Source organism: Typha latifolia, chromosome 14, assembly GCF_019914945.1.
Source record: "Typha latifolia isolate L0001 chromosome 14, TyphaL0001v2, whole genome shotgun sequence".
Classification (NCBI taxonomy): Eukaryota; Viridiplantae; Streptophyta; class Magnoliopsida; order Poales; family Typhaceae; genus Typha; species Typha latifolia.
Genome location: NC_133099.1, coordinates 21,707 through 45,021, shown reverse-complemented (window position 1 = coordinate 45,021; position 23,315 = coordinate 21,707). Strand labels below are relative to the sequence as shown.

The 23,315-nt window shown below is 43.1% G+C and overlaps 6 protein-coding genes across 6 annotated transcripts; 4 read left to right on the top strand and 2 right to left on the bottom strand.

Moving 5' to 3' along the window:
• Positions 1-199: 199 nt before the first annotated feature.
• Positions 200-3,091, top strand: LOC140801356 (CASP-like protein 5A1). Its single transcript, XM_073156432.1, has 3 exons — positions 200-879; positions 2,130-2,262; positions 2,590-3,091. Exons 1-3 carry the CDS (start codon positions 668-670, stop codon positions 2,779-2,781), a joined length of 537 nt encoding a protein of 178 aa, XP_073012533.1. The 5' UTR covers positions 200-667; the 3' UTR covers positions 2,782-3,091.
• A 323-nt stretch (positions 3,092-3,414) lies between these two features.
• On the bottom strand, positions 3,415-6,202 carry LOC140801357 (uncharacterized). Its single transcript, XM_073156433.1, has 4 exons — positions 5,644-6,202; positions 4,353-4,464; positions 4,170-4,220; positions 3,415-4,094 (listed from the first exon to the last, which is right to left on the bottom strand). The coding sequence occupies exons 1-4, from the start codon at positions 5,766-5,768 to the stop codon at positions 3,990-3,992; spliced, it is 393 nt and encodes a 130-aa protein (XP_073012534.1). The 5' UTR covers positions 5,769-6,202; the 3' UTR covers positions 3,415-3,989.
• A 1,160-nt stretch (positions 6,203-7,362) lies between these two features.
• LOC140800732 (aquaporin PIP2-3) lies at positions 7,363-9,839 on the top strand. The gene is made up of 4 exons (XM_073155544.1): positions 7,363-7,808; positions 7,878-8,173; positions 8,317-8,457; positions 9,367-9,839. The coding sequence occupies exons 1-4, from the start codon at positions 7,529-7,531 to the stop codon at positions 9,484-9,486; spliced, it is 837 nt and encodes a 278-aa protein (XP_073011645.1). The 5' UTR covers positions 7,363-7,528; the 3' UTR covers positions 9,487-9,839.
• A 610-nt stretch (positions 9,840-10,449) lies between these two features.
• On the top strand, positions 10,450-13,350 carry LOC140800728 (ABC transporter G family member STR2-like). The gene is made up of 3 exons (XM_073155541.1): positions 10,450-11,092; positions 11,238-11,917; positions 12,061-13,350. Exons 1-3 carry the CDS (start codon positions 10,478-10,480, stop codon positions 13,052-13,054), a joined length of 2,289 nt encoding a protein of 762 aa, XP_073011642.1. The 5' UTR covers positions 10,450-10,477; the 3' UTR covers positions 13,055-13,350.
• Positions 12,245-14,839, top strand: LOC140800730 (caffeoylshikimate esterase-like). The gene has a single exon (XM_073155543.1). It carries the CDS (start codon positions 13,701-13,703, stop codon positions 14,724-14,726), a length of 1,026 nt encoding a protein of 341 aa, XP_073011644.1. The 5' UTR covers positions 12,245-13,700; the 3' UTR covers positions 14,727-14,839.
• Positions 14,840-15,206: 367 nt separating this feature from the next.
• LOC140800729 (4-hydroxy-3-methylbut-2-en-1-yl diphosphate synthase (ferredoxin), chloroplastic) lies at positions 15,207-22,151 on the bottom strand. The gene is made up of 20 exons (XM_073155542.1): positions 22,010-22,151; positions 21,234-21,469; positions 20,832-20,989; positions 20,554-20,660; positions 20,369-20,469; positions 20,186-20,262; positions 19,650-19,769; positions 19,338-19,568; positions 18,424-18,540; positions 18,206-18,280; positions 18,058-18,135; positions 17,636-17,695; positions 17,481-17,543; positions 17,167-17,311; positions 16,898-17,039; positions 16,627-16,704; positions 16,379-16,538; positions 16,175-16,273; positions 15,981-16,085; positions 15,207-15,475 (listed from the first exon to the last, which is right to left on the bottom strand). Exons 2-20 carry the CDS (start codon positions 21,448-21,450, stop codon positions 15,374-15,376), a joined length of 2,235 nt encoding a protein of 744 aa, XP_073011643.1. The 5' UTR covers positions 21,451-21,469; positions 22,010-22,151; the 3' UTR covers positions 15,207-15,373.
• Positions 22,152-23,315: the final 1,164 nt, after the last annotated feature.

The following is a 23,315-nucleotide window of genomic DNA, read 5'->3' as shown; positions in this document are numbered from 1 at the left end:
TATGTTATAGGAATAATTTTTAAAAACTAATTTTTTTTAATAATAACTATGATATATATATATATATATATATACCCTACTTAAATGGACCGACTCTGGCTTGAATTGGTATTAAAGTGGAAACCCGAATAAGAATTACTAGGTACTATAGTCCATAAACTATAGGTAGTAGTGGCTCCCCCCATAACGGAGCGCACCAGACGACGACCACTCGCCTGGGAGGGAACAGATGCTATCGCGTGCCTCTTCTCACTTTTTCCCTTTTTCTTTTCATTTTATTTATTTATTTCTTTAACTAAAACCTGCCTTTCCTTGCCGCTCTTTGGAGTTGTCTCTTCCGCCGTCTCCGTATAAGAATATTCTCTCCTCCTTTGCTCATCTCCCCCCTCCCCCCTCCCCCCCCTTCTATTTCATCCGCCTCCGATCTCTCGGAATTTCTCATTGTTTGAGCTAGAATTAGGAATGAAATCGTCGTGAGCTTTCGCTACGGTTTTCTCCTGTCCCTCGAGGTTAGGGCTTCCTACGAAGCAGAGCGCCGGATCGTTCCTCTTCTCTAGCCGGTAGATCCGAGACCGGATCGGAGGAGCGCTTGGACATCCATCGTACTGGGGCGGTGGTGGTAGTGAGTGGGGCTACGGTATGATCTGAAGAATTGAACTGTATAGAGATGTTTGTGAGTCGGCCGGCGGTGCATCCGGTGGAAGCTCCGCCTCTGACGGATGCCGCTGAGAACCCGCCGAGGGTGAGAATGAAGGATTTCCAGGGCATGCCGGGAACTCCTGGAGGTCTTGCCCTTCGCCTCTTCCAATTCTTCTTCGCAATAGCGGCACTCTCCGTTATGGCCTCCACCAGCGATTTCACCTCCGTAACTGCCTTCTGGTAACTCGTTTTCTTTCTTTCCTTCTAATCTAAAACTCATAGCATTCTTTCGCGTCTTCTTCTGCTTCCTCTTGTTGATACTTATTATGCTATCTATAAGCTCAGGTTGTTTTCTCTATGGTTTTTGCCCACGGAAGGATATTTCCATGATACATAAATTGTCTACCAATTCTCTAACAGTTGTGCTCTATGTATAGAGAAAGTATCCAATTTAGGATTAGCAGACCATGAATGTAGTTATTTTTAGGGCTAGGCATCAATTTGTTGGCAGTGGCAATTCAAATAGCTTTCGAGCAACTCATTCTTAATCCAGATTAGATCCCTCTGGGTCCTGTCTTGGTTACTTGTAACCCAGCAAATCACTTTCCTGCATTTTTTGTTTTCGATCATGCCTTTATTACAAAGTTTTGGCACATCCCTCGGGAGAATAACCACTTCATGTCATGCATCTACAGAGTAACATTATTCATATGTAAAAAATTGTTCACTGAAACCAGAAAATAAAACTATGTTGGCTTTACTATAGTCTGGTGAACAACCATCAAAACTAACCCCTTTCCTAGAAAACCATTGAGAGTTTTAGGGTAGTGAAAGAGTCTCAAGTTAGTATGATGACATCAGTTGGTCTTCAATTTTTGCCGGCGATGGCTATTTCGCTTAGTAAGTCCGGCCCGCCTAGCCTATTCATTCACAGGCCAATGAGCAGTAATAGGCTCGACTATTCTAGCTCAGCCTGATCCATCTGTAAGTGGGCTAGCGAATAGATTGCCTAGCTTAGTTGGCCAGTGGGCTAGGCCCTTGATGATCACCTCTACTATTGATTTAGAACTTACTTTTTTTTATATATAATAAAATAATTTTATAAAAAACCCTCTTTTAAAATTAGGGATATTAATCGTTAATGTCTTTATAAATGCTGCAAATGCATTGGATATCCTATGTACCAAGTACAATAGTGAGAAGCATATAATGAGTGTCATTGAGCTGAACTCACTGTTTTGTTGATGTCTATGGCACTTGGCCCCTATGAAAGTTTATAATTGCATCCACATGACATAATGTGCAGAGTACAGACATATCTGAAATTTGGAAACTATCCAACTGGAATATGTTTGAACTCTCTTTTGTGCTTCTGTGCAATGCTTCATTTAAGATTAGTACTTTGGATATCATAATCCTGATCTGTGCAAAGTTATTAGCAGCTAAAGCTTTTCGAGTTACTGTACTGACCCTCACTTTTTCTTTTGCAGTTATCTTGTTGCAGCTGCTATCTTACAAAGCTTGTGGAGCCTTTCTCTAGCTTTTGTGGATATTTATGCGCTTCTTGTCAAACGCTGTTTGCAGAATCCCCGAGCAGTCTGTTTGTTTACCATTGGTGATGGGGTAAGGGAATAATCGAGCACATGGTGGTGAAAATTAATTTGCATTGTTTTTTCTCCTTGAAACAGTTTTATGTAGTATGTTTGCTCAGGAGAATATGAACTTCATACGTACAAACAAACATTCAGACTTCTTGAATGCATTCTTTATGTAGGTAATTTGTATGTTAGGAATCTATTAAGTCACAAATGAGACTTTCGTCTGTATGCAGCTTAGACTGCACGCACCCACATCAGATATAGATTCTGATAAATCCAACCATCTTTAGTCAAAGTTGATATCTGTCTGATGTGGTTGTTCCTGATTCCATTATTGATGTTTACCATGCAGATTACGTCCACACTCACCTTTGCAGCAGCTTGTGCTTCTGCAGGCATCACAGTGCTGATTGGTAATGATCTAAACATCTGTGCTGAAAACCACTGTGCAAGCTTTGAGACTGCTACAGCCATGGCTTTCATTAGCTGGTTTGCAGTATTGCCGTCATTTCTCATGAACTTCTGGTCACTGGCTTCAAGGTGAAACAGAGTATCTATTCCTAACAGTTTGTACCATGATTTGATGTTTTGGTCGAATATTGCATTTTGATTTGTTATCCGGTCTTTACAAACTAGAGGATATCGTGATCCCTAGGATTGAGTTTCTTGCAACGAATGAACGTTGAAATGTGAAACTTGCTACTACCTAGTTCTTGCACCCCTTTTTTGCCTGTTCCAGCAAAGCAAGTGTTGGGACTCTGTTGTATATAATTTGAGGATGCATTGATATGAATGGACCCTTCTTGAGATTTCTACAATTTTCAGAGAAATAAGACATACCAAGTGATTTATAATTGTGCAGTTCTACCACTTAAAAGTCGTAGCCGTACGGTGAACCTCTGCTGCACGTCCATGCCCCCTAGTTGTCACTGATGAAGCCCAGGTCCTTCACATTGCTAATTCTATGTGACAACTAAGGCATCCAACGCTGTAAACTCTGGCGATCTCTAAATGCAAAATATCCTTACATAGCCATGTGCTATATTATGTTTCTAAAATCATGGCAGATGCCTAGACATAAAGACCGCTAGATAAAACCAGCATGCTGATCCTTTTTAAATTGGTTTTACAAGCATTTCTCTTCTGACAGTAAAGAGCTATACAATTTATATAGGAATGCTTTAACTATCTCTGGACACGAAGTTTTGTGCCCTTTGTATTAATTGCCAAATTTATCGCACAAAAGAAAAAAAGAAAAGAAAAAGAAAACCTAAAAGTTCAAGTTGCACCCAGAGGCAAGCATGAGCAGCTCCCAACGTGAAACCCTTTGAACCTTTACTACTACATTACATATATTTACATAAGAATCCAGCAAACAAAGACTGAGATTTGCACCATTACTTTGACTTGTGGCCCCAAACATCTGTTAGTAGGAGGCCTCTTATATTTGTTGCCTTTTGAATTCCTCACAAGCACATCGTTATTCTGCTACATCACAATTCTGCCTGCAGGAATTTAATAGCAATGACTATATACACCAGTTTAGATGTGCTAAATTATTTTGGCACCATATCCTAATTATAACCACTTTTAATCGGATGTTTCACTGCAGAGGAACTTGATTCTGTTGATATTAGCAACACCAGAAGTCAAGGTGAACTTTGAATGACTATGGCAATCCACCCAAAAGCAGAAAAGAAATTCTCGTGGTACAATAACAGATGATTCTCTTTAAGGAGTAATTTGTATAGCTTATCGGAGCTGTGTTGATGACGATTGATTACAGTTGCAATGCTGCTCCTTTTCTTTAATTTGTTCTTTGAGGGATTCCACCTGCTTCTGCAAATCGCGGTTATCCTGCAAAGAGGAATCATCTTCAACAAAAAGGAACCAACAATGAAATATTCAAAAGAGTGTAGTTCCAATGACCACCTTTTGCAGCATGGTGAATCTCCTAGTTGCACTTGCCAGAGAAGCCTTGGCCTGTAAACAAGAATCCCATCATCAACAACAAAAGTAAGGAAAAGTTGCCTCAGATTGACATATCATGATATATGACCTTCTTGCATGTGAAATAAAGCATGAGAAGTATGTCGATAGAAAGCTAGTTAGTACCTTTAAGAGCTCATCTTGTACTTGCCTACTTCTTTCCACTTCCCCGTCATATTTCATCCTCCATTCGGCAGATTCATCCATCGCTTCCATATTGGCACGCTCAAATTGTCCCCTGCACAGAACATAAACACCACATGATGGAAAGGCTACAAATCAGGCAAGATGCCTGTCAACTCTATATTTGATCAATGAACTAGAAAGAAGTTTCCAACCCAAAATTGAACTAAGATACTATTCTCTAGATAGTCATGCACTCTATCATCGACATAACTTAATTACAACTTCTTCCGTGCTCCAGGGAAATGAGGAAAAGGATCATCTGCAACACTATTCACAATAATGTAGAAACAAGGGTATCTTATGAACTGCAGTATAGCTACTCATTAATTTTACTGAACCAATTCACTCCCATGATAATCGAATAGCTCAAGAGAAAAACATAGAAACAAAATATCAGAGAAAAGAGATCATAAATTTGATGCAAGTTCAGCTAACTGCAAAAGAAAAGGGTAAAAAACATTGAAAGAAAGAGTCATAACATCTAGTAAACTTTAAACAGACACGGTAGATCACTTGTAGATTCAACCAAGCAGTGTGAAAGCAAATGAAAACAAGATACTTAAAATACCGTCAGCAAGCCTTCTCTCTATATAATTATGTCCTTAGTAAATACATTGTCCATCATCAATACAATATACAAGATTAAAATAATTATGTTGTTAACTTTCTGACAATGGAAGAAACAATATGTAGACAACACACAGGAGGTCTCTCTGACAAAGGGAGAGCACTATTCATATTCATGTCGACAAAGGGTTAGTAATGGTCTACACGTCTTCATGAAAAAATAATTAGTGATGTTATCTTCAATCTTCTCCACCGGACTCAGATCTAAACGAAATGAATGATTAATAACTTGTTCACATCTTCTTTCTCACAAAGGTACTTTTCAGTATAAATATTCCAAGATGGTTCATATCTTTCACTGATGGATCGGCCAGATAATAAAAGGATAGTAGCAGAAGCAGTACGCCTATCTTGATCTTGATTTGCGTCGAATTAGTATGACGACGATGCAGAGGAAACAGATAAAGTTCAGAATCTCAGGTTTCCTTATCTAAGTTAAGACATAATCGCAACTAAATTTTAACCTGAGAAGGTGAACGAACCATAGACAATAGGAAAAGACAAAAGGGAAATCTTTTCAATCGGAAGTCAATCGAAAGAAATAGAACAGATGGACGAGACGAGATGAAACTGTGATCGCTGGGACAAAGAGCGGAAGACAAACCTCATGATCTCTCTATCGTCGGCAGTGAAGGAGGAGTCGATCGCCCAGATCCGGAGATAGACGGCGATTCCGAAGAATAACGCCAAGAGGAAACCCACGAGGAGGGTTCGTCTCCTCGGAGCCATCCACGCCCTATGGGATCTCTACAGTCCACTTTAATCACTCATCGAAACACCCAAATCAAATGAGAAATTGAAGCAGAGGAAATTTTGGAAGAGAATAGCTAGATGCGATCTTCTCCAGTGAGGAGTGAGGATGTGTATCCGTGTCCTCCCCCCCAGAGTTCCTCCTCCTCCCATACTCAGCACTCAGCAGCTACCGATATTGGCTTGATGGCCCAGAAACAAACTTACCGGCCCCAATCTAGAGAGGGTGTGTATTCAGCGAGGCCATAGGCTGGCCTAACACGGGCCGGGCTATTTATTAGGCTCTTTCTTCTCATCATGGGCCAAAATATTGGTCCAAGAATTCAGACTGAATCCCGGGAAGAGCGACCTCGTCACAGGTCTCCCCGTCCCGTGGCTCGTGGGAGAATTAGCATTTGGGCTGCCGCGCTGCTAACCATATTTCTAATTCAATTTTTTATTTCTAATTTTATTTTATTTTATAATATCTACCTTTCCCCATCATTCCATGTACGGATCAATTTAATTGCTTTATTTTAAGTCACATGTAATGCATTCAAAAAGAAATATGATAAACAGTAGTATAACTGGTGAATGAGGTCATGGTGACTGGTCGGTTGCCGACTGCTGAAACGGGTTGTCGTTCCCTGCAACTCCATCCTCCATCCTCCACATGATATATATATATATATATACAAAAAAGTTGACTGCTGCGTCCACCTCCGCCACAACCTTTCTCGGTGGCCCTATTAACCGGAATTCCGGTGGTGGGGGCCCAGGATGCCACGTCTTCATTTTTTTTTCTTCACTAGCCAATTAATAAAGTCATTCTTTCTTTATTCCGCCATGCGACTATCTTCTTCATGTAACAGCGGCAAGTCCTGCCCCACTTGCGGCTGGCCCCACTTGCATTTAGACTCTCTGCTCAGTTGCTCAGCCCTTGACCCAATCCAACTCAACCAAAATATTTCTTTCCGACTAGTGGAGGGCGTGGCGTGCGACTTCATGTGCTCCATCTTCCGCAAGAGAGTACTTTTGTCCTTTTCTCTATGGCAATCTAGCAGAGATCATGCGTTCCACGATAAGATTCTCGATACCAATACCTCGAACCATTCGAGTAGCTTAGCCAATGGCTGCTCCATCTGCATGCATTCTCTAGAAAGGCAAGGTCCCTATATATCTTCTTCAACCGCTAGCAATTTTGGGGTTATGTCGTCTTAAGACATATCCTCAACAAGTGATTTAGCTGTCTCGATAGTTGCATTTCCTAGTCATGCTGCCCCATATGTTTTGATTACGCCCTTTCCTCCTATCATACGCTTGCTAGTAAAAGTGCTCGTGCCATCTGAATAGGCGAAACTATAGATTCCTAACAACTCCGTTAATTAGCTCCATCCAAGTGACGTTGGCGCATAGGAAAAGAAACAGGGTGAGGTGAAAAAGGGGCAGTTGTTAGGTGATGAATACCGAAGGTTGACGGGTAGCGTCGAGTGGGACCAGGTATACTGAAAATGAGAAATGATTGGGGATTAGTCGGTTCGGGGCGGCAAATTAAAATCCAAAATACACCTCATCATTTATTTTTCTTTCTTTCATACAGCAACAGCCTCAAACTCCCTTGCACCATAATAAATACCTCACCTTTCTTTCTTACTTTCCCACACAGCACGAGACACACGCTGCCTTTGTAAAACGTATATTTGCCCCCTCCCTCTTGTAGTGCCTGATCTATTCTAGACTATCTATTTTTAGTTTCAGAAATGGAGTCGGTGAAAGACTACACGGATCCACCACCGGCTCCACTCATCGACGTGGAGGAGCTGGGCAAGTGGGCCTTCTACCGGGCAGTGATCGCGGAATTCATCGCAACCCTCCTCTTTCTTTACATCACGGTAGCCACAGTCATTGGCTACAAACACCAGTCAGACCCAGCCGCTGGAGATGCAGACGCGGCATGCAGCGGTGTCGGCATTCTCGGCATCGCCTGGGCCTTCGGCGGCATGATCTTCATCCTCGTCTACTGCACCGCCGGGATCTCAGGTACGTACTTGGGTTGTCCTTGTAGTTAATATTGAAAAGGGATGTATAAATGAATATGTGCACGCGCAGGGGGTCACATAAACCCAGCGGTGACGTTCGGGTTATTCCTGGCGCGGAAAGTGTCGCTGGTGCGGGCTCTGCTGTATATGATCGCACAGTGCCTGGGCGCCATCTGCGGGGTGGGCCTCGTCAAGAGTTTCCAGAAGGCCTACTACGTCCGATACGGTGGTGGCGCCAACGAGCTAAGCCCTGGCTATTCCAAAGGGACGGGACTCGGCGCCGAGATCATCGGCACCTTCGTCCTCGTCTACACCGTCTTCTCTGCCACCGACCCCAAGCGCAGCGCCCGTGATTCTCACGTCCCGGTAAGTACTAATAACAGATTAACCCCTATATATAGATCTGCTCGATCGATCCCAACATCGATTCATCAGTTGTATTACCACGATCAGTACAGAGGCTATAGCTCGTCATCACTTCAAAATTAATTACTGCTATTCTTTTACAGGTATTGGCACCACTTCCTATAGGATTTGCAGTATTCATGGTCCATCTGGCTACAATTCCCATCACAGGCACCGGTATCAACCCTGCTAGGAGCTTCGGCGCTGCTGTCATCTACAACCAGGACAAGGCGTGGGATGATCAGGTATCACCAACCAACCATAATTTTAAATTTATAATCAATTTAAGCTAGACTATCCCTATATATATATATATATATGTGTGTGTGTGTGTGTGTATGTATGTATAGTGAGCATAGTGAGAAATTCGGTATCTTCTCCATCAGTAAGCTCTATTGGGCATTTCAAACTCTCCCGAGGCTATTGCGTACTTACTTCTTTACAAAAAGATTGACAGAGAGATACTCTAATTGATAAACTGAGGGAGACAACGAGTTATCAACTTAAATCTTTTTTATGGCTGGCAATTTTTGTTGTGGCGTATAGTGTTAATTAGAAATCTAAAAAGCATTTGCCATATAATCGACTCTCGAGATAATAATGAATCTAGAAATATGCGTCAGTCATTTAAAGATTTTATTCTTCTTGATTAATCTGACATCATTGTGATCCAAATAATGTAAACAGTTCATCTGAACTGTTCATTTTCATTAAAAATAAAAGAAACCCTCGAGATAATGATTTTGGTCTTTTGGATATTGCGCACTTGGTCGAAGATCGCATCAACTTTGATTCATTCTGAGTACGGAAAGCAGGCAAAAAGTTGAGATCCTTTTGCTCCCCTCACTCTGTCTCCACTGATCCCCAGGCCGATGCTTTCGGTGATTAGTGCTTACTGCATCTGCACTGCATGTGAGAGAGATAGGTCCTCTACCCAACCAGCATCTTGATATCTGGATGCGTCACGTGGCGCTTTCGTGCCACCGAATCTGTAAAGATTCTTCTCCCCCATACATGAAAGAAATCAGACCAGGCTTGGCTAGTATAAATATAATAGTAAATTTTGAAGGATTAAGCTTCATTGCCTCTCTGTTTTTAGCTTATTATATATCTGTATAGAGTTGGAACTTGATGTTCGATTCTGCTGGCCGCAGTGGATCTTCTGGGTTGGACCCTTCATCGGCGCCGCAATTGCTGCAGCTTATCATCAGTATGTCCTGAGAGCAGGGGCCATCAAAGCGCTGGGTTCCTTCCGCAGCAACGCTCACATGTGATGCTTCTTGCTTTCTTTCTCTATGGCGTGCGCTGCGCTTGACATACCATCATCGAAGCAATAAAGAGAAGCTAACGCTTTGAGCTCCCACGAAAAAAGCGACGGCGGGGGTGTACCGGCAAGGAACCAGCTGGAACTAGATTTAGTTTTATGATAGTAAAAAATTACTAGTAGAGTAATTAGTCGAGTGTTACCTCTGTGTTCCCTGTCGTTCTCTCTCAGTAACGTTTCGCTATCTGGGACTTAGTCTTTAAATCTTAATTTCTCTCCTTCTCCTTTTCCTTTTTCATCCCCCGCATGTTTCATCTGTGTGTTCCTAATGAAGCTGCCAATCAAAAACTGAGTTTTTTTTTATCTCACGAAGCTTACTTAATTGGCATAAGCGTCCTAACCTCCCATATGTGAACAGATTATTAATTGAACTCACTCCAATAGGAGACTGCTTTTCTTGAACACAAACCCAGATGCCATTGCCACCGAATGCTAGATCCTATATATCGGCAGGAAAGATCGAAAATAATCGTAGGAAGGCTTAAGTTGTCAGTCGGCAACAATTTTTCATTGGGCCTGGGTCGGTCCAGCCCAATAGGCTGAGTTTGAGGAACGACGATCTCGAGGAGAGAAGAGGAACGGGGCAATCAGATCAAGAGAACGTAGGGCCAGACCTTAGGGGTATATCAGCCCAAGGACTTCTAAATGACAGCGGAGCTCCTGTCAAAATTGTGTGCCTTTCATTATAGAACTCATCTCAGAAAGTTGGTAGAAATTCATGCATCATTCCTATTCCATTTAATTTTAATAAAAATTCAAGAGAGATTATAGACCTACTATATATATATATATATTCAGGATTTTGTGTTACAGCTTACAACTCATCTACCTTGGTCCTTGGTTTGGTATATCAAAGAGGCCAAAACCGTCTCCGATGGTTCAAACTAAGTGATCCTCGCCTCGTCCTATCGAACCAAACAAAGAGAGGAACGATCGCTTCAATGACCGAAATTGAGGTTCCTCCGAGCCCAGCATTGGAAGTAACCCCCTCCTCCCCTCCATATATCGCACCACCTTATTTGGATACACCCAAGGTGACTACCGAAAGACGGGGCTGCGTACGCTTAATAATGGCTAAAAACTACAGGGCCACCGCACGAAGTGAGACGGTGATCGCCGTAGGAAAGCCCCAAAGCTTTACGGGAGGGCTGGAGTTCTCTGGGCTGACGTACACAGTGACCAAGGAGCAGAAGGTGGATGGGGAGTGGACGAAGCAGGAGGTGGACCTGCTGCACCAAATCACGGGGTACGCCCCAAAAGGCTGCGTCACCGCGGTGATGGGCCCCAGCGGCGCAGGCAAGTCCACCTTCCTGGACGGGCTCGCCGGTCGGATCGCGAGCGGCAGCCTCAAGGGGAGGGTATCCCTCGACGGCACCGAGATGAGCCCTACCCTAATCAAGCGCACTTCCGCCTACATCATGCAGGACGATCGCCTCTTCCCCATGCTCACCGTCTACGAGACTCTCATGTTCGCAGCGGACTTCCGCCTCGGCTCCATCCCCCATGCTGACAAGAAGGAGAGGGTCGAAAAGCTAATCGACCAGCTCGGCTTGACGGTTCGTACTGACCCAACGATCAAAGTTTGTCAAGAGAGGAAACTTTCCCCTTCAATTACTTCATGTACACTAATTAGTAACCGAGGCCGAGAATAATTACTAGATAGCTCTAACTGCGGACATTTATCAATTACTACGCGCGCAGTCATCGAGGAACACTTACATCGGCGACGAGGGCACGCGTGGCGTCTCAGGCGGTGAGCGGCGGAGGGTGTCGATTGGGGTTGACATCATCCATGGGCCGGCTCTTCTCTTTCTGGACGAGCCCACCTCGGGTCTGGACTCGACCAGTGCCCATAGCGTGATCGAGAAGGTGCACCACATCGCGCGCTCCGGTAGCACCGTGATCCTGACCATTCACCAACCCTCCTACCGCATCCAGATGCTGCTCGATCACCTTATCATCCTCGCCCGCGGCCAGCTCATGTTCGCCGGCTCCCCCAAGGACGTGGGCGCCCATCTCGGACGCATGGGCCGCAAAGTCCCCAAAGGCGAGAACTCCATCGAGCACCTCCTTGACGTCATCCAGGAGTACGACCAATCCGAGGTCGGTGTCGAGGCGCTAGCCGACTTCTGCGTCACGGGGATGAAGCCGCCACGCATCTCCAACGATGACCACTCCCTTGTCTCGACCGTCCCGCCAACGCCGGTGTCAGAAGGCAGGAGGCATGATCATCGTCATGGCGGGGCAGATGAGTTCGACCACAGCCTGAGGAGTACGTCCAAGTCCCCATGGAGCAGCAGCCAGAGCGGCATCATAGAATCGCTCAGGTTGACACCCTCGCGGCAGAAGAGGAACAATAGGAAATCACAGAATCCTCCAAGGTAAGTCTAATATATATATATATATATATATATATATATATATATATATATATATATATATATATATATATATATATATATATATAACAAATAATAAGAGCTTAATTATGATGCCCGCAATTTATAACTGCACCTGCATGCAGCCTGTCCCCCGGCTACTACACATACTCGCAGGAGATATTTTCGAGCACGCCGACTCCCCACAGTAGCGACTACACCGTGAACGAGGACGACTACCTGACACCGAACGTGCGGAGAGGCGGGGGCACTGGGCGCTGCGTGAGTAGGATTGATATGGGGCCCAAGTTCGCTAACTCATACGTTGGGGAGGTGATGATGCTGATGCGTCGCAACTTCACCAACATCTGGCGCACCCCGGAGCTGTTCCTTTCCCGGCAGATGGTGCTCACCATCATGGGCCTCATGATGGCCACCATGTTCTTAAAGCCCAAGGATAACCTCCAGGGCGTCACCAACCGCCTCAGTTTTTTCATCTTCACCGTCTGCCTCTTCTTCTTCTCCTCCAACGACGCCGTCCCTGCCTTCATCCAAGAGCGCTTCATCTTCGTCCGCGAGACCTCCCACAACGCCTATCGCGCATCCTCCTATGCCATTTCAGGCCTCATTACCTATCTTCCCTTCCTCCTCCTCCAGGCTCTCACCTACGCGGTCATCGTCTGGTTTGCCCTCGGTCTCCGTGGTAGCTTCCTGTACTTTGTCGTCATGCTCTATGTATCGCTAATCTCCACCAACTCCTTCGTCGTCTTCGTCAGCTCTGTCGTGCCCAACTTTATCCTCGGCTACGCAGCCGTCATCGCCTTCACCGCCCTCTTCTTCTTGTTCTGCGGTTACTTCCTCAGCAGTCATAGCATCCCGCTTGGTTGGAAATGGATGAATACCATCTCCACCATGAAGTACCCGTACGAGGGCCTGCTCATGAATGAGTTCCAGACCAACCACCACTTCGCCCACGATCCGAAACCTATCACCGGAGAGAACATCCTACAGCAGATGTCCATTAGTCTCAAGGAGGCTGATAAGTGGAAGATGGTGCTCTACCTGATGGGTTGGGCCGTATTCTATCGTATACTTTTCTATTTGGTCCTCCGATTCGCCTCTAAGAACCAGAGGAAGTGAACAAACGACTGATCAATTATCAGAGTTTCTCGTGACGCGCCGACACAGCTATAACGTGGTCTTTCATGCCAAGCCAGGGAACCATCACCTTGTTATACCTTCCCAGTTAACTAGTACATATTAATTGTTCTATTCTATTACTGAAGTCCCTGGCAATTCAATGCCACTCAGAAAGGGAATACAAAACTAATTCAATAGTTTTGCACTATATATTAGAGAAACTCACTTGAGGAATGCCGTCGGTCGATAGCTGCGATCCCATTTACAACCATGTATTGACTATTGAAACGCGGGATTGTGGAGGGTAATAAAGAAGGTAGGTTGGAAGTAGGTAGATCGGGTGGGTGAATGGTCCCACCGGCGCCTTGGGTCTCTGCGGCATTTATAGCCCAATTAATGAGTGAGTTGACACGTAAGCAAGCCAACATATCCAACTCTCTCTATAGGAGCCGTATCTATTGCACGAATCTCATCCAATCAGGTAAACCCATCGCTTTCGACTTATTTACTCCCCCGCCTCCTCCCCCAACAACTCGATCGCTACCCATCCCCTAGCCTCTTCCTGTTCCCCTGGAATCAAAATCCCTAGAGCAGATTCTCTATTACAGGATCTCGTTTTCGCGACAAAAAGAAACAGACGGAAATAATGGTGCACCCGGTGGCGGAGGCAGACGAGCATGGCCCCTTCGGGCGGCTGAGCGCATCGGAGTTCTACGCGCGTCACTCCATCTCCCACTCCTCCTCCTCCTTCGTCAACCCGGACGGCCTCCGCATCTTCACCCAGCGATGGGTCCCCTTACCCCCAGCGGAGATCGTTGGCACCATCGGCGTCATCCATGGCTTCACGGGGGAGTCCAGCTGGACAGTCCAGCTGACGGCCGTCCACTTCGCCAAGGCGGGGTTCGCGGTTGGCGCCCTCGACCACCGGGGCCACGGCTTCTCCGAGGGTCTCAACACCCACATCCCCGACATTGAGCCCGTCGTCGATGACTGCGTTGCCTTCTTCGACGCCTTCCGCTCCGATTACCCGGCGTCGCTGCCATGTTTCCTCTACGCCGAGTCGCTGGGCGGCGCCATCGCGCTGCTCACCCACCTGCGCGGGAGGGATCCCGAGTACGCCAGGCTCCACCGGGGTTGGGACGGGGCGGTGCTCAACGGAGCCATGTGCGGCATCAGCCCCAAATTCAAGCCGCCGTGGCCCCTCGAGCACCTGCTCTGGCTTGCCGCCGCGGTGGCGCCCACGTGGCGTGTGGCCTTCACTCGGGGGTCCATCCCGGACCTCTCCTTCAAGGTGGAGTGGAAGCGGAAGCTAGCCCTGTCCAGTCCCCGCCGTACGGTGGCCAGGCCGCGCGCCGCCACTGCACTGGAGCTGCTGCGGGTGTGCCGCGACGTCCAGGCCAAGTTCGAGCAGGTGACGCTGCCGCTGCTGATCGTGCACGGCGGGGACGACGTTGTCTGCGATCCCACCTGCGTGGAGGAGCTCTACCAGCGCGCGTCCAGCAAGGACAAAACCATCCGGATATACCCGGGCATGTGGCACCAGCTGGTGGGGGAGCCTGACAACAATGTTGAGCTCGTCTTCAGCGAGATCCTTGACTGGCTCAGGCTTCAGGCCTCTCAGCCTCAGGCAGCCGTAGTGGCCCAAGGAGAAGGAGGCAGCAACCTTCAATAGCGAATAGCATCCCCATCTCCCTGTGACCTCCAGCAGGCCCAGTAACTAACTAGCAGTGTTTCAATAAAAGGTTTTGTAGTAGTTTGGTTTCCTGAAATCGTGCTTTATTTTTATTCCCAGTGTGTGATTGATTTGCTGGAGTACATTCCTAAAACATCTCAAGTATTTCTCTAAACAAACTTCCTCCTTCAAACTCCAGAGCCTCAAATGGATCTGCGTCCCTTCTTCAACTACAGCGCTAGCTATAAAACTACAAGCAGATCAATTAAATAAAAGTTCCCTAAATCCGCTGTTGCTCTATGAAATCATTCTTTTCTCAAGCTAAACAAGATGATCTAATAACCTTATGTCATCATTCCACCGCTTCATGTCACATAGTGAGTGATCGACTTTTATCTTCTCAACATCCAGAAAGGAAAAATAACGACTATTCTGGTTTGAGGAAACTGACGCTCACCATCCAGGCAAAGAGTACAATAATTCTTCCTTAATGAACTTCCCTCTTGGAATATCATGTCATTATAATCTTACAATTTAGTCTCCATGACATACGGATGGGGACATCCAAAATAATGTTTTTACAAGAAGTATATCCAAAATAATGTTTTTACAAGGAGTACATTATATAAGCTTTCCATTTACCTAATCTACTCTTCAGCAGGCGGGTCTACCCAACGGCCATGGTCCTTTATAAGCTGAATTAAAGCATCAGTAGCATGCTCCATTGCAATACCCCGCTTCACCACATTCTGTTGCATGGAAATTATTTCTCAAGTCTTGCTAAAAGTTACTAGTACCACAACTACCACACTGAACTCCGGAAAGTTCAGTCAATGGAAAATGTAACTTCGGAAGGGTTAAGAATCCTATAAGATTCATGTTAATATATCCTAAAGATACACTGCTACTGCGGTTGAATAATTATCCATAAGATGGTGCGGTGTTAATGACATTTAATAACTTGAGAACCTATTAATAGGAATCATTTTGCCCAAAGGAAATTTTAATTGAACTCGAGAATTAAGGATTCCACTTAATCAGTTGATATCATACTAATCATACTAGGTATTATCTTTTCTAACCTCAGTTTGCAATTTGACAACGATAAACATGGAAATAAGTTAGAAACTCTTGAAAACATCATTTTTTAAGTGGCAGTATCTTGAAAAGTCCCGTCATTCAGCATAGATGCATATATCAAATTGAGCTGGTCAGAAAAAAATTATAAAGAATTATCATTTCTGTAGAAGTTACCTTTCCCACATAAAGGTCAATCTTTCCCGGAGCACCGCCAACATATCCAAAATCTGCATCAGCCATTTCTCCTGGCCCATTCACAATGCAACCCATAATTGCAATCTGCCATAAAAAAAGGAGATTGTTATCATGCACAAAGAGAACCAGACCAGTCTTAAACAAAGTACTTCTGATGAGGGTTTGAGAATTACTGAAACACCAGGCAAATGGGATGTCTTTTCTCTGATTTGAGCACTAATTTCCTGAAGATCAAAGAGTGTACGGCCACAAGATGGGCATGAGACGTACTCCTGTAGAAATTTTTACATGACGGATGGTTCGGTTCCAATTAGAGATGAAGTTCGGCATTAAGATCAATTACAAATTTACAACTCAGTCAAACATCAAAAGCTTACGGTTTTTGTGTTGCGCATTCTGCAACCTTGGAGTAAATTAAAAGATGTGTTCCTCAAGAAATCAAAATCATGATCAGAAGCCTCGAGCAGTACACCATCCCCAAGGCCGTCGACTAGAAGAGCACCAGCATGGCTCCCAGCACCGATTACAAGATCATCTCTGTGAATTGTCAGGACTAATATAAGCAAGCAACCAGTATCGTCAGGTATGCCCTTATTGCAAGTACACATCAGAGTACTGGAGTTACCTATGGGTTCCCTCAGGAAATTGTACATGATGGATTACCGGAAACTTAAGAGCACTGTCTTCTAAAAATTCAAATAGCCTGCATCACCATGCAACGAATGAGAAAAATATCATCTATTCATTTCAAGTCTATACTTAGCAAGAGAAATTAAAAATTTTGAAAACAGAACTTTAGTCAAAGGCCAAGAACAGTTGGAATCAGCAGTGGAGCATTACATTTGATGACAATGCGATAACTACTCTAAATAGCGACTCTAAAGTCAGCTATATACCTCCTTGCAGCGTGCACCCTGCTAATCTTTTCTTCACCATATGGAAGACTATGTAGCAACATTGTAACATCATCAACATTTTTCAGGATTTCTAGCTCTTCGTAGGGTTCATCTCCACGCACGGTCACAGCTAGCCTAGAGCCTAAAAAGTAAAAGTAAAAGCTATTCAAGAATAACTTTTTCTGATGCCATATAATCGAATCGATACCTTCTGGCAAAACAATTAACTACTCAAAATGATGAAAACAAATCTAACACTAAAACAATACCTTCTGGCAGAAGTTTGTATGCACCAGTTTGAAGTTCCTTGAGATTGACAAGGATGATTGCATAAGGTAGTGGCTTGGTCAATTGCTCTGATAAGGGAGTCAATATACCCACACTTATGTCGACCAATCTTTTGATAGCCAACCTCTGGATAAGTGAAGAATTGTATATTAGAGTCAAGAATTACAATCGCACTAATATTATATGCAGAAAAGATGTGCTTATGAAGCACAGATATCAATATTCATGGGAAGTAATGAAATCAGAACATGAATTTTCCCTTCTGTCAGTTAGAGAAAAGAGATAGAGTTCTCACAGCATCAACATCTTCGACTGGTGGAAGTTCTCGTAGGAGAATAGAGTCTACAGTTGCTAGATCCTGAATTCCACATCAAAATTGTAAAGCATTATATATTTCAACATGGACCAAAATATGTAGTCACATATTTGGAGCAAGGGTGAAGCACAAACCTTGAAAGGCATGCCAACTACAAGTTTTGCTGCCAGGGACTTGTATAAAAGTTCCGGTATCTAAAAAAGAAAAGAAGCATTGGTACATTAAGAAGGGACAACCAAATAAGTCTATACTTTACAACAATAGAGAAGTCAATATCTAGAGCTGGCGATAAGATATGATTATTCGGTTCCAGAAAGGCAAAAAGCATCAGAAAAAGCTAGAGACAAACATATGCACCCAGAATCCTTAAGGGTAACAGTATCTGTAATTTGAACTTGACAAGAAGGGAGTATAGTTGAACTAGCCATGATTCATTCCATTTCATTGGCATAAGTAGACATTGTTATAACTAGTGTCACATTTATATGTAACAACAGTAAAGGAAAAAAAAATGCAGCCATATATAGACACTAAGCCATATCACACCATAATCTACCTTTAATTTATCCAAGGAAACTGACATCAGAACAGACCCATCACGATGCAGGACACCTCGGTAGTCCACCTCTTCACCCTGTCAAAAAAGGGGAGGAAATTGAAATTTTTTACATTATGTTATTCAAATGAACATCATGATGACTAACCTCCTTTTGAACTGGCAATTGACCACTTCGCCGCTGGAAATCAAAATAACGCCTATTTTTCTCTTCAAAAGGAACCTACCAAAGATAGATAGAAGACAGATATAAGAATCGGGACTAACTGAAAAGGAGCTAATTTAGCAATAATATGGACCATATTCTCATAACAGTAATTTGCAGCTTATGGAATAGCACAAAAACCTGACAGAAAAGAACCTTACCACCCCCTTTTGAAGATGTGCAGCTTGCATGCCAAGGTTAGCCAGTCTTCTGCAGGGATCAATCTCTTCTTCTGGCGGTTCTGTGAGGGACACCCGGATTGTATCACCCAAGCCATCCTGTATGGAATAGGTGTTTTAAGTTTGTTCTATAAGGGACTTTGTTCTTAGAGAATACAGACAGTTAGCCTCTTCCTTTGAAATACTGAGTCAAATTATCTACTTTGTGAAATTTCACAGTAGATAAACATATCCTTTTATTTTTCTCCTCCTCTTTTCTTAAATAAGCCTCTTGTTGGCCAGGATAGGTGGAAAGATCTACCTACACAATGTGTTTACCTATCTCTCCTTGCTAGCAAGTTTGCATTCGACCTACATTTTGTTATCGTTGTCTTGCACTAACATGTTGGGGTTGAAGCAGAAAAAGTACTGGACAACTTTGAAGAAACAATATGTATTTAGTTTTCTCCATAATAAGCGTCTCATTTCCAATTCTTGGTAAACATAGTGGAGACACTCTGGTTACTCTTATGGGCTTGGACATGCTGGATGTTGTGTTATTTTGTAACTTCAAGGATAAATGGGTAAGTTTGCAAATCTATAAATGGGAAAGTGCTTAGGAATATCCAAAGAAATATTAAAAAGTTTCACAGCTGCAGTGACACCCAGGAATCTAGATCCCAGAGCACATAGCATGACCAGGACCATAGATTTCATGGATTCCAGCTAGAGAATCAAAACAATATAACAAGCATATAAGCAACTTATAGATCCTTAAATTACAACTGGTTTATCAAGTTTGACTTATCAGTTCATCAAAATTTTGCTGCTTGATAACAGTTTCTTTCTCTTCAAAAATAAGGAATAGAGAAACATGCAGAGACTCTAGAAAAGCTGGTCAGGAAAAAGGCATGTACCTGAAGTAGAGTTCCGATGCCTATTGCAGACTTCATCCGCCCATCTTCACCTTCTCCAGCTTCAGTAACTCCCAAGTGCAGAGGATAATCCCATCCCTGAACATACATTTCTGCAACAAGCAATCTATATGCTTGTACCATGATTACTGGGTTGCTTGCTTTCATTGAGAAGACAAAATTATGGTAGTCCAACTTTCTACAAATCCTAGCAAACTCAAATGCAGACTCAACCTGCTCAAAGATCAGAGCACCTGAAATTCGTAAGTTCATTTCTATGGACAAAAAGAATATTGGGGAAGGGAAAATTATTACCATTCCCCTTGGAGAATCCCCATAATAACTCATTATACGATCAGAAAGACTTCCATGATTTGTACCAATGCGCATTGCTCGCTCATATTTCTTGCATTTCTCAACCAATGGAGAGAAAACCTGGCATGATGAGAAGGAACATTGATGGATTAAATGTTTTGATTACATAGACTTGGACAAATGCAGAAAAACGAAGATCCTAATAATGGACAGTTATCAGGCACCTCGGCTTGCCGTGGCCTGTTGCAAGTATAAAATAAGCATATGTGCATTATTGTTGCAATATAGGCAAAAGCACAAAACTAGAGTGGTCTGTACAGGATAATGGTAGAGGTTAACTTGGATTCTCAAAGGAGTAAGCCACATTTATAAATACAAATTTCAACTCTACATATAAAAATACAGGATTACATAAGCAGGACAGGTGTAGTTTGCAGATAATAAAGAGGCTTACACGCGTACACCGACGAAGTAACGCCTATTAGTTGGCTAGCCTAATTTGAAATGACAACCGAGTTGAAGTTAAGATTTCTGACCTGTTCAATATGCTCAAGCTCTTTCTGATAATCTTCTTCAGTGTAATCTAACTTCTCAAATTGTGCCCTCCTATCAGCTACAAGCAAAAGTGATCACTGGAAGTTAAAACTAACTCCCAAATTTGTAGTCAGTCTTAAAGCATCTGCAGGCTTTACTGAAGAAAAGTATTAATGCACACAAACCAAAATTTCCTGGGTTAACTCGAATCTTGTCGAAGCATTCAGCCACTCTCAATGCAACTGAGGGAGCAAAATGGATGTCGGCCACAAGAGGAATATTATAGCTGGATTAAAAGAAGTAAAAGAGTGTTGGACAAAATATAAATGTCTCCGAACTTTCCCCAAAGAACAAGAAATGAAAGACTTACTTCTTCTGCACAAGACTGTTCTTAATATCAAAACAAGCATCTGCTTCTCTCTTTCCCTGGACTGTTATTCGAACCAAATCAGCACCCTTGTCAGCTATTCGCATTACCTGCCAACAAAATAATATGTACACAAACTGCTATTATCGATCAATAAACCGAAGTGATGCAATTTCATTAGTGACTGACTGCAGATGCAGGATGAATATAACATAGATATAACTTTCATTACTTATTTCACATGAAGATAAAGAAAAGCATGATTAAGGAAGTGATAAGACCTCTTCAACAGTTTTAACAACATCCTTGGTATCAGAAGTGGTCATCGTCTGGATTCGAATAGGATGCTCGCTACCAAGGGCCACATTTCCTACCATCACAGTCCGAGTTTTTCTCCTTACCGTCCTGTGTATTGATTCACAGTACTTCTGTCTAGGGACTACATACAAATAATTATAGCTCAAGTCAAATGCTGAAATTTATTGTTGAAATGCAAATAGAGATTCTAGTCCAAATTTCTATTAAATGATTTAAGTCATCTATATTGCATGACTTTAAAATTAATGGGCAGTCAAAAATAAAAATACATGGGTTATGATTCGAAAAGGACAACACCCATGCACCTAGTAATGTAAGGTAAAAATGCACAAGCAGGGCTTGACAGCCCTAAGTCGGGATTATACCTAAGAGAGGGCTTCCATCGGAAGCCGGCTGCAGTTCAACGGTATCGGAACCAGGATTAGAATTTCTAATCGCAGAAACCTTGGTACTTGGCGACTTGATCCTCCGTGGACCAGGAGCACAAGAAACTTTTGTGAAATCCACGCTCTTTGCGAAGCTCAAGCTGCAATCCCGAGTCTTTAGACCAGGAAAAGAAGCTGGAACCATTCCAGCGGCCATCTCAACACCTCTCCCGGTTCTACAACACAAAGACGATCAACAACCAAAGTTATATTAGAGCTTGGTCCTCTTCCTCTCTCTCCCTCCCTCTCTGGTCTTTAGTTATGGAAGACACAAGGACCAATTTAAAGCTGTCGGAGTTACCACAGCCACAAATCGGAGGAACATAGCACAGTAGATAAACTGATAAAGTGACTCATAAATTCGTTTTTGAAACAGGGTTTTTTTAAAAAGGGTTAGGTATATATATATATATATATATATTCTTAGAAAGCCGGCGGATCAACAAGTTTCGGAGGAGAACATTTCTTAATAGTTCAGAATCCAATAAAAGACTTGACTAGAATTTCAAGAGCCGCCCTCTCATCAAATTTACGAACTACTCCACTGCCGACGGATATTCAAAATAGCCAGCAGGAAAATAAACCACAAAATTTTCTGGAGATTTTTGCACGAAAACGAATGTGTCACAGAGAGAAACGTCGGAAACAGGAAAAGAGGAAGAGTGAGTTGAATTGAGCTGAGATGAGAAACCCAAGAGATGTCGCGAGATCCTTACCACGAAGGAATCGGAGGAGAAGGGCGAACTCTTCGGAAGTGGACGGGAGAAGAAGCCTCGCGCTTGGGAAGACGGATAGGGAAGAGTGAGAGATGAAGTTTATGGTTTGCGAATCGGCACCCCAATTATAGTACCTGTTCCTCTGCACCGATAACTGTTTAATTTATTTATTTTCGCTCTTTTCGATTTCTTGTGCAGTGTCGACCAGGATAAATTCGACTTTTCATTTTGTGGGTAAATTCGAGTGTGAACAAGATAGGAAAATCCAGATTGCTGCGATCGATCTACTGACTGCTTATAGAGTACACTAAAGATACGCCCCTCATTTTTCATTTTCAACCAGCTAATAGTTATAACCATCCATTACCAATTCCTTAACATCCGGGAGCAGAATATTCCCTGGTATTTTGCTTGAAAGTATTCTTTTTTATTTGGTTTCTTTGTCTCAGCATATATCATCTTAGAATTAGTTTTGCTAGGCTTTGTATCCTAAAATAACCTTTTAGCCCCCTCAGAAATTATTTGGATTGTAATAGACGGTGAAGGTTTTTCTTTTTTAGTGTTGTTTCACGTGATAAGATTCGATTAGACTTAAATCAACCGATTAGAAAGAAAAATACTCACGTTTGCCTCGAGATTTTACTCGGAACGATTTATAGATTATAGTAGTCAGAAATAAAGGTGCTAGTTGTGTTGGTTGCTGGAACACCATCAGTTGAATATGGAATTAAGGCCTGCGTCGAATCGAACTACAATTCAGTTGAGCGCATGGGTGTCCAATATAGCACCTTCTGGAGACTGAAGTGCTCGATGCCTCTTTATTTTCTTTGTCGTGTTAGAGTTGGAAACGGATGGATTTGGTTGAATCTTCCTTCATAGTTAGCTACAATTTGTTAAAGAAAATTAATGATCTTGTGAAGTGGATTGGTGGAGAGTCCCAGTCCAAGTCTTAAAACTTAACAAAGTTAACGCACTGTGATCCATGTGCCAGTGGTGGTTCAGTGAAGGAAGACGACTAATGTAAATGTGATTGCTTCCAAGTACTTAATTTCCTACCTTCGTTATAAATGAGAAGAACGTGAAAATCTTTCTCATCAGCATCTGTCAGCGTTCAACTACACATTCCATTAAACAGCTGCAGCTGGATCGATGGAGAATATATAATGTACGCCCAACTTGTCATATATCCTAGCTAGCTTCCGAGAAGAAATTTTCAGCGGCACGACTATGAGACGAACCTAACCACAATAAATGGATTACAAAGTGGGACTCGGTTAACCTAACTTATAAAGTTTATAGTCATACC

What these genes read in the sequence shown, in the direction of transcription:
- LOC140801357 (XM_073156433.1), bottom strand. Translation starts at nt 5,768, where the DNA reads ATGGCTCCGAGGAGACGAACCCTCCTCGTGGGTTTCCTCTTGGCGTTA. An exon ending in GACGATAGAGAGATCATGAG is followed by an intron (nt 4,465 to 5,643) that starts GTTTGTCTTCCG and finishes TGTTCTGTGCAG; the next exon opens with GGGACAATTTGAGCGTGCCA. An exon ending in GATTCACCATGCTGCAAAAG is followed by an intron (nt 4,095 to 4,169) that starts GTGGTCATTGGA and finishes TCCTCTTTGCAG; the next exon opens with GATAACCGCGATTTGCAGAA.
- LOC140801356 (XM_073156432.1), top strand. Translation starts at nt 668, where the DNA reads ATGTTTGTGAGTCGGCCGGCGGTGCATCCGGTGGAAGCTCCGCCTCTG. An exon ending in ACCTCCGTAACTGCCTTCTG is followed by an intron (nt 880 to 2,129) that starts GTAACTCGTTTT and finishes TTTCTTTTGCAG; the next exon opens with TTATCTTGTTGCAGCTGCTA. An exon ending in TGTTTACCATTGGTGATGGG is followed by an intron (nt 2,263 to 2,589) that starts GTAAGGGAATAA and finishes TTTACCATGCAG; the next exon opens with ATTACGTCCACACTCACCTT.
- LOC140800728 (XM_073155541.1), top strand. Translation starts at nt 10,478, where the DNA reads ATGACCGAAATTGAGGTTCCTCCGAGCCCAGCATTGGAAGTAACCCCC. An exon ending in TCGACCAGCTCGGCTTGACG is followed by an intron (nt 11,093 to 11,237) that starts GTTCGTACTGAC and finishes CTACGCGCGCAG; the next exon opens with TCATCGAGGAACACTTACAT. An exon ending in AAATCACAGAATCCTCCAAG is followed by an intron (nt 11,918 to 12,060) that starts GTAAGTCTAATA and finishes ACCTGCATGCAG; the next exon opens with CCTGTCCCCCGGCTACTACA.
- LOC140800732 (XM_073155544.1), top strand. Translation starts at nt 7,529, where the DNA reads ATGGAGTCGGTGAAAGACTACACGGATCCACCACCGGCTCCACTCATC. An exon ending in CTGCACCGCCGGGATCTCAG is followed by an intron (nt 7,809 to 7,877) that starts GTACGTACTTGG and finishes GTGCACGCGCAG; the next exon opens with GGGGTCACATAAACCCAGCG. An exon ending in CCCGTGATTCTCACGTCCCG is followed by an intron (nt 8,174 to 8,316) that starts GTAAGTACTAAT and finishes ATTCTTTTACAG; the next exon opens with GTATTGGCACCACTTCCTAT.
- LOC140800730 (XM_073155543.1), top strand. Translation starts at nt 13,701, where the DNA reads ATGGTGCACCCGGTGGCGGAGGCAGACGAGCATGGCCCCTTCGGGCGG.
- LOC140800729 (XM_073155542.1), bottom strand. Translation starts at nt 21,450, where the DNA reads ATGGCCGCTGGAATGGTTCCAGCTTCTTTTCCTGGTCTAAAGACTCGG. An exon ending in GGGATTCTCCAAGGGGAATG is followed by an intron (nt 19,569 to 19,649) that starts GTAATAATTTTC and finishes ATCTTTGAGCAG; the next exon opens with GTTGAGTCTGCATTTGAGTT. An exon ending in TTTCCTGAGGGAACCCATAG is followed by an intron (nt 16,539 to 16,626) that starts GTAACTCCAGTA and finishes GACAATTCACAG; the next exon opens with AGATGATCTTGTAATCGGTG.